Raw genomic sequence first — 11,899 nt, forward strand, 5'->3', positions numbered from 1 at the left:
ATTTTCTGGTGGAGGATCCAACCCCCCCACCCACCCCAGACCCATCATGTGTCCCCGGCCCCCACCCAACGTTGAAATGAAACTATACGCCCTTGGCGCTCTGGGACAATAAAGTTAAAGTTTAAAATGGGCAAACAAAAGACCAGATGATGGACTTTAGCTGCATATTACCGGCCTAAAAGATCCTGTTCTGTTTTTATGACTGCTCATGTAGTTCCAGGGGGAATGTGTGTGCAGTTATGTGTCTGTTGTACTCTTCACCCCCTCCTCACACACTCACTCTTCCCCAAACTGTCTTCTTCTCCTTGTCGTTTGCACCGATCCCCACACCTTGAAGCGGAATGGTGGAGAAAGCGAGTGGAAAGACTGAGACCGAGCGAGGGCAGGGAGAGGTAAACCGGTTCAGCAGGTATCCAGAGGCCTAACCTAACCCAGACTCTCCCCGGCTTGTTGTCACCGTTATTCCTGACGCGCATGCGCGCTGGCGCCTGTTTCCTGCTTTTCAAATGAGTACCTGTGCTGCTTTTTGACCCACCTCTATCGCCTGCGTGTGTATGTGTGTGTGTGTGAGAGAGAGAGAGCTCAGGAAGGATACAAGCCGCTCTCTCAACCCACTAACACACACTCTCCCGTTATTCCAGCTCGCTGTAGGGGATATTCGTCTTTACCTGTCCGGGTTGCACACCTGAGCAGACTCACCTGTCCGACCGAAAAGACTTCTCGTTCCCTTTTTTTTTATTTGGATTCAAAGCTGGGAAAAAATTAGGTTGAAGGAAAGGTGTGCGAGGCAACAACGACAAAATAGAAGGAGATTAAAGCGGCGCACCGCCTGCGAAACGATAAGAAAGGTGCAAGGAGGAAGGAGAGGAGGGGACCGACACCTTCCATTTTCTTCTGCCACTTTGGACTTTCCTGCTTTTGTAACTTTTTGTGGACTTTACGATAATCGACTTCTCCGAATACCTACAAATAAAAGCCCTGCGTGTTAATTAAGCATGCCGAGGGCCTTTCTGGTGAAAAAGGCGAATGTTTCGCCGGGAAAGCGGAACTGGAGCGAGCTGCCTGATCATGAGCGAGGGGACGTCTACATCCCAGGTGAGTCCACGCTGCTGTAATTAGCCACAGCCTATTTGTTGTTTCAATATAAAGAATGGTAAGCAGCGGGTCATGGCGCGTCCCTGGATGCGTTTACGCACGATATTTTGTGGATTTACATGCAGTTTTGGGTGAGCGGGTGGGAAGGGGGGTGGGGGGGGGGTCGGGTTGTGATTGTAACGGGGCGGCTTCAGTCCCATCCGGGGCCCTGAGAATAACGGGAAACACAGCGGGCCGTGGAGAGAGTTCCCGCATGCAGGCTGAAGTTGCGGGTGTTTGTCTGTTGGCCTGTTAAACACTGTTGTTATGATTTTTTTGTGTTTTTAGTAAAAATAAAAGTTTATATCAGGCGGTATTCACGTTAGAATATTTAATTGTAAAAAAAAATAGGCCTGTATGAAAGATTTTAATTTAAAGCTCACATAAAACACATTACGTCAGTATAGAAGTACGTCTGCACGTTCATATCCGTCACTTCCCAGGGCAGTGTGTGTTGCAGTGTGTGTTGCAGTGTGTGTTGCAGTGTGTGTTGCGGCCTAACAGGCCATCAAGGGCCCGTTGCTTTTCACCCAGCGACCTTCAGCCCCTGATTGCAGAGCCTCTTCTTCCTCCTTGTAGCCTACAGCTTAGCACTGCTATGAATTATAAATCCCAAATAGGAGCTTGAGTGGATTGAATTCATTCTCACAGTTAAACAATAAATACAAAAATCAAGAGCAGAATTTACATCAGTTTAGAAAATAGAAAGTCTAGACCTAAAAAAAATAAAAATGCACATAATTATACAAAAGCACCCATACGTGTATATAAGCTACCCTCATACAAATAGCCATCCACTTATCAGCCATTCATGTGGCCCACGTAAGGGCCTTGAAAACACACAACATAAGATATAGATAATAATAAATATAAAGTTGTTATTATGATTTTTAGACAACTTGAGTTTAAAGCCTAGCAGCTACCCGGTTGTGAGTGTGAGCCATGGGTGATGGCGATGTTGTTTTCACTGCGCTCCGTCCCACAGGGAATAACGTTTTCTGACTCGGCTGCCTCAAGTGAAAAAAGTAGCCTACAAGAGCTGACATGTTGTTAACTGTCAAATGTTGAGCTTGCTGTCTGTGGCTTTTCAGTTAGCTATGTTGTGTTGCCCCCCCTTCTCCCGACTTTGCATTTAAATGACAAGTAAACAAGGAGTCCACTTCTACTCCTTGAGAACAATCTCCATTGTTGCCATCGGCGGAGTTTTTTATTGTAAGACCACGTCGGTATCAGATAACAAGTAACGGGACTACACCCAAAACCTCTCTCTCTCTCTCTCGCTCTCCTTCTCTCTCCCCTCCCCCTCTTTCTCTCCCTCTGTCGTTTTCCTCCACATCTCTTCACCGTTAACTTTTAATCATTGACTTGCACATCCTCTCTGGTGTTTAAAACCGGAAAAAAACTTGGATGAGCTGAACTACGGCTATAACTTTCTCTGGTTTGAAATAGCCTAACTAAAAACCCTGTCAAATAAAAGTCTAGTATTCAGTTTGTATATTTGGAACCACCAACAGCACATGGGAAGCTTTTGGACGCAAGTTTTACGCACAGAAAACATTTTCCTAGAGCCACATTTACTTATTTAACACAAAGAAGGTGTTAACTGGGACTTTTAGTCATGGTCAATCTTAAGCAACACCCAAGAAAATTCAAATAGGTCGACGTAGAAAAGGTATTTAGATCAAAATATTTAATTTGTCATGTAACCATATCTGTAAGATTAAAAAAACAAACAACTGCGCGTCGGTGCGTAACCAGGCACAGTTAACACTCCTTACCAAACCCAGCAACTGTCTCAGCCAAAGTCTCTGGTATGTGCCGTTACTTGACGTACCTGCCTGACGTGCGGGTGAAACACACACACACACACACACACACACACACACACACACACACACACACACACACACACACACACACACACACACACACACACACACACACACACACACACACACACACACACACACACAGGTATGATAATTGCAGGCTTGTTGAAGGTTTGTATGAGGCGCTATGTGCCATCCGTTTGGACAGTTTTCTTGGTGGGGGTGTGTGTAGAAGTTTATTTTTATCTTCAGTCCACAAACATGTATCAGTACCTGTTTCTGACGCATCATCAGTCTCAAATTAGCCTCTTTATTAGACACATAACAAGTGTATATCACTCACACTGTCTGGTTTATCTGAGATCAGGCAAAACATTGCTTCTAACCCGAAAAAGAGTTTAACCCTCCAGGTTTGACCCATATTCAACAAGTTCCTATCTTAGAAATTTAGGTTTGTTTCAACAAAATTGTAAAAAAAAAAAAAATAACAAGGATGGTTCCATACAATGCTCTTCACAAGTCAAATAAATGATCTGTTCACTACTTTAATTTAATTTGTGGTGTTTTTATTAAAATTTGATAGCATTTGAAGAAAAATATTAAAAGATAAATGTCAATTAAAGCTCAGAAAAAAATCAGGGAAAAGTTGTTAAAAGCTTCAAAAACGTCAGGAAAAGCGACGAAATTGTCCAAAAAAAGATGACAAGATGAAAAGTTTTAATTTAAAATTTTGACCCAGAAAAACAAACAGGTGCACGGTAGAACTCTAACATGCGCAACAGGTCCCGCTGCAGGAAATACAAAGTATGGAAAAATGAAAAAGTGCAATCGTTAAAATCTTACAGTATTACAAACTGACACAATGACGCATTTCCATGTTGACGTTGTGAGACAGATGAGACGGGGCGTTTTAAGATAGGGGGAAAGATCTAGGCAAAGATAAACCTTTATTGATCTCCAGAGTGGAAATTCAGGTGTTGCAGCTCCACAAAGACAGAAATAAGTCCAGATGAATAAGGAAGTAAAAAAAGAAAGGAGCTGCCCAAGAGAATTCAAGGAACACAGGAAACACAGCAAGTCCAGTTTACATGTAAACAGAGGACACCAGAATAATACTGGGATTAAGTTATGATACTTGCATTACTTAGTGTTGTCTGTGTTTAATATGTAGCTATATAGATCCTAAAGATAAGATCGTATTACAGGTGTTTATAGACATTATTAAAATTTACATTTTCTGTGATTTTAATCTATAAATGCATTGCACAAACAAATTAACCAGGTTTTATTTGGTTAGTAAAGTTGACATTTCAGGCTCACTCTCTTTTCTTGCCGAGAGTCAGATAAGACGATTCCTACTCTCCACACATGTTTTTGTCAGTCATGCAAGCTGCAGCTCGGAGACTGTTAGCCTAGCTTAGCATAAAGCCTGGAATCTGCCTACCAGTAGCACCTCGAAAGCTCAGTCGAAAAAGGAGTTTCGACAGTGACTATTCTCGGTGGAGCGCTAAACCCAAAACCCAATAGGCATGTTTCCAAAAAGTAGCCCATCTAATGTTTCCGACCAAATACTATAATGTCGCGTGTTTAATTAGACTCACATCCCAATACATCACTGCTGACGCGATCCAGCTCTGAAGAAGGCTTTGTGCCGAAACACGGCTGATTAAAACAGACGTGTAGACACAATGAGCTTCATAGCCAGGCTAGTTGTTTCCCTCTGTTTCTAGTCTTTATGCTAAGCTAAGCTATGCTAACCAGCTGGCTGGCTGTGGCTTCATATTTAGCACACAAATGAGTGGTATCGATGTTTTTAAACAAGCGTGTTTCTTTCTTTTTGTACTTTTCGAATGTGTGTTTTTAACTTAGAAATACGAGTGTTTCCGTGTTAACTTTGAATACGTGTTTCCTTTTAAACTTTCCAATAAGCATGTTCACCAAAAGTGGTCCACTAATACAGGATGTCACAGCCAATCGTATAATTAATAATTTAATAATTGGCTCTAATTATCTGAGTTCATCGTATCAGAGAGGGTTCCCACTCGTGGTCTTTCCTGAGGCCTCTGCAAGGTTAATGTTTATTGGACAAGAGGAAATGTAACAGGCCCTTAAGACAGCCCACTGCGGCAGATAGCACGCCTTCAGCAAACACACACACACACACACACACACACCTTGTGTTTGTTAAAGTTATGTACCGATTGTTGACTCCCAGCTGAGCGACGTCAAGTTCATTACGAACAACACAATTCTCTCTCTCCCTCTCTCTAAACAGTCGTGGTATTTCAGACCCCTCACCCTACCTACCTAGACACACTTATCCAAGCACACACACACACTTCATTCATTGGTGAGGGGGAAGGGGTGTGGGGAGTGGGGGGGGGTGAACAAACAATACAAGATGAGATTAAATGTCTGGCCGGCAGCAGTCGCCACAGAAACTATCACCACACAGGAATAATAAAGAAAGATTTACAAACACGGTCTGTACGCTGCTAAAACAATCAAGTCCCTCAAACGTAACGTAATGTAAAGAAACCATTAGAAGTTAGACGTCTGTACTGGTAAATAGTTTTGGAGTTATAATGAAAGCGTGCAAAAAGGTCTAAACGTCAAACATACATGTTTTAGGCTTCCTCGAATGTGAGGATTTAACACTAATGTGGTTAATTGGATATTTAGGAGTCTTCGGGTTTTGGACTGTTGGCGGGAAAAAATTAATATTTGAAGATGTCATTGTGGATATTTGTCACAATTTTAACAATAATAGATGCAATTGATATCATATATATTCTAATCAGTGGTGGAAGAAGTATTCAGGTACGTGCTAAAGTACTAATACCACATTGTAAAAAATGCTGTGTTAAAAGTAAAAGTATGTAAGTATCATCAGGAAAATCTATATAACCCCTCATGTTGTCCTCGGGTCACACTGACCCGTTTTCCTACATCAATGCTATTTTTAATTCCCCAAAATAACAGGATTGATTCCACACAACGCTCTTCGGCAAGTACAAATCTCTACTTTCATTAATTTTGGGGCGTCTTATTCAATTTTATAGCATTTAGAGAAATACAATTAAGTGGTTTTGAAATAGTATTGAGTAAAAGTTGACATATTCCAGTCTGTGATTATCCATTAACATCCTTTCCTTTAATTTTAGTCTCAATAATTCCTAATTTCTGCTTTTCTAACTCAAACGTTAGGTATAATTTCCTATAAATGAGGTTTATTGAACCTAAATTCCAAAATAACTGTCAAACTGAAGTTAATAAGTTTGTGTTGCGTAGTGTTGAAAACGTCAAAAAAAGTTGAAAACATTGTGATCCTAAGTTTTTGTATTTTATGTTTTGAAATTCTTTAAGTAAACAATCAAACGAAGAACTTTGGATTCAAGACTTTTATTCACTGCCGTTTTGTGTTGAGTGCTAAAGAACTTTGAAGTCCTAAGCTAGTGGGTCAGCTTGTAGCACTCACACATTGAAAAAAAGTAAAAGGGTTGAAAAAAGGGACGAAAACGTAAGAAAAAGTTAAAAACATCAATAAAAAGCATCAACAAAAGTGTCAATTTTTAATTTTGACCACACAAGGGTTAAAAAAAAATCGGCAGTAACATAGAAAAGGAAGAAAAACTTCGGAAAAAGTCCAGTTTTGATTATTAGCCCCCTAGTAAATTATGCCTGATACATACACAACATCCAAAGACAATGTTGTTGTTGTTGTTAAAGCTGTAAGGTCAGCTGGGCTAGCCAGAGGCCAAAGATAACAAAAACGGGGATCTTTGAGATTGCAACTTTAAATGTAATTTATTAATCGTTATTGATTGGCATTCAGAAGGTGTGTGTGTGTGTGTGTGTGTGTGTGTGTGTGTGTGTGTGTGTGTGTGTGTAGGATTACGATGATGCATTATTACATCCCTTCTCTTGACCAAATCTGAAAGGACCCAGCTGTTGATGTGTCACCTGTTACTCATAGCTGTCGCTGTGTGTCACAACGTACCGTTACCTTCGCTGGTATACGGGCCGGGTGTTTCTGTCTTTTCATCTTTTCATCTGCATGGCTTCATGCATGGGCCTTCATTGCATCTGCATTTGAGTTTTATCTTTGAGGCCCCGCAGCATCAACTGATTCGTTGTCTTCACTGAGCCGAACCACCCTGCCTCCAGGCTACCTGAACACCACACGCACACACACACACACACACACACACACACACACACACACACACACACACACACACCACACACCAACCACACACACACACACAAACACACACACACACACCACACACACAGACAGGCATCCACCTTGCGGCGGATTGTTTGGAAAAGTACAGAGCGGGTGCTGCAAGACTGTCTGGTCGGACAAGTCTGTGTGTGTGTGTTGTTGTGTGTGGTGTGTGTGTGTTGTGTGTGTGTGTGTGTTGTGGTGTGTGTGTGTGGTGGTGTGTGTTGTTGTGTGTGTGTGTTTTTGTGTGTGTGTGGTGTGTGTGTGTGTGTGTGTGTGTGTTGTGTGTGGTGTTTCTGTGTGTGTCTGTGTGTGTGTGCGTGCACACACATAATAAGAAGCACCAAACAAAAAGCCAAACATGGGCACACACACAAATACATAGTTAAATCTGCATGTTTGCTAATTGAGCGATTGTGCAAATAGGAACTGGTGCAGGCTGGTTGCTCCGCATTGTGAAATTCTATAGCACAAGAAACATCTCTACTTCGTTCTCTCTCTCTCTCTTTCTCTTGTTCTCTTACCCTCTCCCGCCCTCTAGTCTCCTTTTTCTGTCTATTTTTAAAGAGATTAAAGATGATTTAAAGAGATCACTGTCTTTTTTTTAGCTTACTCGCAATTATAACTTAAGTGAATGTGAGGACATGCTTGATTTCCAAACATTTTTATGAATTATCGATGCGTAGGATGTGTGCACATTTACACAGACGGTCATTCAGTGAGCAGAATAATCGTGTAACCAAAGGACTCTCTTTAAGGAGCAGTGCAAGGATTTAGTGTTCCTTAACGTTGGTCGACTCACAAGGAAAAACGGTTCAAACTGAAGGTGCAGATGCTGAGATATTGTTACTTTTATAAGGTTCATTCCACAAAAACACTGGATCCTACATTTCCCATAATGCAACCCAATGATGTGTTTAGTTAGATCCGTGATTCCTTGAAAACGCTGCCCTTGCGTCTTTGTTTGGATGGCGAGGCGACATCATTGATACTTGGCGTTGGCGATACTTGGCGTTGATACTTGGCTATTGAGCCCATTAGGGTTACTGGGGTATAGTACACGGTCTGTTTGTCCCGATCTTCTTCTCTGTTTGTTGGTGAATTTCGGGAGCAGACCAGCGCCACCTACAGGCCTGGAATATGAAGTAGCGTGTTGAGTCATTTACAAATGGATCTGTTTGGACTCAAATGTTCTTGAAACAATGTCAGGGTAGACGGGGAAAAGAAAAGCTGTTTTGGTACCATTGGACATGGCCTAAAATATCAGATATTTCCCTCAGGAGATGGTGGAGACCAAACACAAAGCTAAAAGAAAATGAATACTGGACTTCCTATTGGCCACCAAATGGCCAGAAACATGACTCCAAACTTGTTTCCGCTTCTCCAGAATGGGCAAAAAATATCAATCATTGCAGGTTAAAAAAGAAACTTAACCCCATCATGTTGCCCTGGGGTCAAACTGGACAAGTATTTTTTGATCAGAAATAATCTTTCAACAAAATTGCCCAAAAATATAATGAATGGTGAACACTCTTCTCAATTAAAATGAAGGATCGGATCAGTACATTCATTGCATTTTGGGTGTTTTCTTCAAAACAACATTTTTTAGCATTCAAAAAAACAATTGAAATGGTTTCAAAACAGTATCCTAAAATAACTTTGACATATTTGTGATCATCCATCATCATATATACGTTCCTCTGATTTTATTTGTCAAAACAACTAATAATTTCTGCTTTTTTAACTCAGCAACTAGGTATAGTTTCATATAAATGAGGTTTATTGACCATAAATACCAAAAAGAAGTGTAAAAGTAAGTTAGAATGAAGTTAGGTAAGAAGATGTAACATGGTTGAAAAACGTTATGTTTTATAATCGGACAGAACAACGAGTGCCATGGTTACCGATATGTAAGACGACACCAGGTTTAACAGGGGACGCTGACCCTTCCTCTCTCTTCTTCCAGTCTCCATCTTCCCTCCGACCGCCCTGGTGATGGAGGCCGAGGCCAGCCTCGCCGAGACGACGCCGCTCTGCCTCTCCAAGCGCTCCGTCTCCGACACGCAGACGCGCGCCGAGCTGCCGTCCAGCACCACGCTGGGCCGCCCGCGGAGCCCGGGGCCGGCGCCGGGGGAGAGGTCCGACGTCAGGAGGAGCTCGCAGGGCAGCGCCACGTACGTCCGCTCCAAAATCAAGGTGAGGGAAAGGTGACTGGCAAGCAGGGTGTCCTTAGTAGCACATCGAATATCAAAACAACGCTTCGTCATTCAATCAATACCAAATGGTAAAGATGTGGCCGAAGGAGCCTGGGATCGAACCACCAGTCTTGCGGTTGAGGGGAGACCACTCTTTAATGCGTTGCATAAGGAGGGAAGGGGTTGGGGTATCAACTGAAATATGTAAAGTACATGTAGATCAAAATGTCTGAATTACAAATGACTACACACCATAAACCGTCGTATATATGTTTCTTATTGAATGTCCTAATTGGACAAATTTATTATATTTCTAGATGTCCAGATTATTTCCAGTGCAGGTGTCATTTTCAAATAACGATTTCATTTTTTATTAAATCATTTTCTTTTTAACGTGTTAGATTTATATTATGGGGGTAGCAGCTGAAACATGTAGATCATTACACACTACATATATGTTTCTTATTGAATGTCTTAATTGGACAAATGTATTTATTTCCAGAACAGGTATCATTTTCCAATAATGATTTCATTTTTTATTAAATTCTTTTCTTTTGCACGTGGTAGATTTATAATACGGGGGTTAAAATGATTGATTCCTCAATTTAAATTGATCTTTGTTTGAGTGATGTTATGTCAATCAATAAAATCCCAAAATTAATCTTTTAATATTTGCCTTTTCTCCATGGATGTGTTAGCAGAGGTTCTCTGAATATCCAAGCTAAACTCGTATTATAACTGAAATCTCCCTAACCAAATGATATTGAATCGAAATGTAGGATATCATCATTATACCCAGCCGTAGTGAGATTGCAGCTCAGTGTTGCACGTTAACGCGGTAGAAATTAATTAAACAATGTCTTTATAACTGCAGATAAATGAAGTTGAATGTGAATAATTACTATGTGTGTTGTCTCTCTCCCTGACAGGTAACCACAGGCGAGTTACCGCCCGATCCGTCTCTTCTTCCCCACTCTCTTCCTCCCGTTCCCGCCCCGCCGGCTCCGGCTCCAAACGCCACTGTGATGCCAGTTTCCTTGACGACAAGCCCCGACCCCAGGGAAGCGGTCCCCATGGTGACCAGATCGGCAGGTCACGGTCAGAGGTCGCTATCGGCGGTGACAGCGGCGTTTGTGTGCCAGGTGCGTTTGTGTTAAAGTAGTATACTTTTTTAAATTCTTCAATCAAAAAAATGTTTATAGGAGCATCGCCAACCAAAGAAATATAACATTTGTATGAAATTAGCTTTTGTTGATGATTAGAAATGTGACAATGCTTCATGAATCGGTTGAAAATCCATCGAAATGTGTAAAAAAAAAAAAAAAAGAGAACCGGTTAAGATGAAAATTGAATTGCGATTATTGCGATTTATTTTTAAACGTAGTTGAGATTTCACTTTCACTTCACTTTGCTACGTCGTCTCAGTTTATATATTTGAAGAGATTTCTATTTATTTACTTATTTGGATGTGGGATTTGTTTAAGAAATCCAATTGTTATTTTTGTGTAATTTCTGTTATTTAAGATAAAAAGGCAATTTCAGTTGTACTTTTAATAAGAGGAGGCATCTGTTGTTTGGATCAGATAATAGAAAAAATGAATATTTTCAGTAATTTGTCCACAACTCATTCTATATAACCCTCATGTTGTCCTTGGGTCAACCTGTCCCGTTTTCCAGTATCAATGTTCTTTATAATTCCCCAAAATAACATGATTGATTCCACACAACGCTCTTTGCCAAGTACACATCTCTACTTTCATTAATTTTGGGCTGTCTTATTCAATTTTATAGCATTTGGGGGGGAAATTGCAGTGTTTTTGAAATAGTATTGAGTAAAAGTTGACATATTCCAGTCTGTGATTATCCATCAACATCCATTCCTTTAATTTCAGTCAAGATAATTCCTAATTTCTTTTATTCTAACTCAAACATTAGGTATAATTTCCTATAAATGAGGTTTATTGACCATAAATTCCAAACATTGAAAAAAAAAGCACCAAAAGGGTTGAAAAAAGGAACCAAGACCAAGTATTCCAGTCTGTGATTATCCATCACCATACACGAAAATGTCCAAAAAAGTGACAAACATTGGAAAAAATGCATCAAAAGTGTTGTAAAAAGGAACAAAAACGTAAGAAAAAGTTAAAAACATCGATAAAAAGCCTCAACAAAAGTGTTGATTTTCAATTTTGACGGGAAGACAACCCGAGGGTTAAAACAAATCCTGAGAAAATCATTTTGTGAATTTAAAACTGTGAATCGAATGTCGCTACAGACATATCGTAACACCCATAATGGTGATATTCATGCGTTGTACTACACGGCTGCATAACAACAACGTCACGGAGACATGCCTTAGCAACCGTGATGCTAGATGCTCCTTGTTGTTGCATGTCAACAGTAGCAAACATGCACCTCAAAGAAATTGTCTTTGCAAATGTTTTATGAGGAAGACGATGCATTAATCATGTTTTTTTAGGCTTCAGGGACACACACACGCACACACACACACA

The 11,899-nt window shown here is 40.7% G+C and overlaps 1 protein-coding gene across 2 annotated transcripts in view; it reads left to right on the forward strand.

The window, feature by feature from the left end:
- The window catches only part of ovol1a (ovo-like zinc finger 1a), a 22,273-nt gene that overhangs the window by 5,786 nt on the left and 4,588 nt on the right, over window positions 1-11,899 (forward strand). The window contains exons 2-4 of one of the 2 annotated variants that reach the window (XM_032499444.1): window positions 591-1,095; window positions 9,158-9,387; window positions 10,316-10,528. In XM_032499444.1, the coding sequence (XP_032355335.1) occupies window positions 996-1,095; window positions 9,158-9,387; window positions 10,316-10,528 (543 nt within the window). In that variant the 5' untranslated portion in view covers window positions 591-995. Of the gene's footprint in view, window positions 1-590; window positions 1,096-9,157; window positions 9,388-10,315; window positions 10,529-11,899 lie in introns of those variants that run through there. The other variant, XM_032499445.1, reaches the window with a different exon arrangement.

This window comes from Etheostoma spectabile, chromosome 19 (assembly GCF_008692095.1).
Source record: "Etheostoma spectabile isolate EspeVRDwgs_2016 chromosome 19, UIUC_Espe_1.0, whole genome shotgun sequence".
NCBI lineage: Eukaryota > Metazoa > Chordata > Actinopteri > Perciformes > Percidae > Etheostoma > Etheostoma spectabile.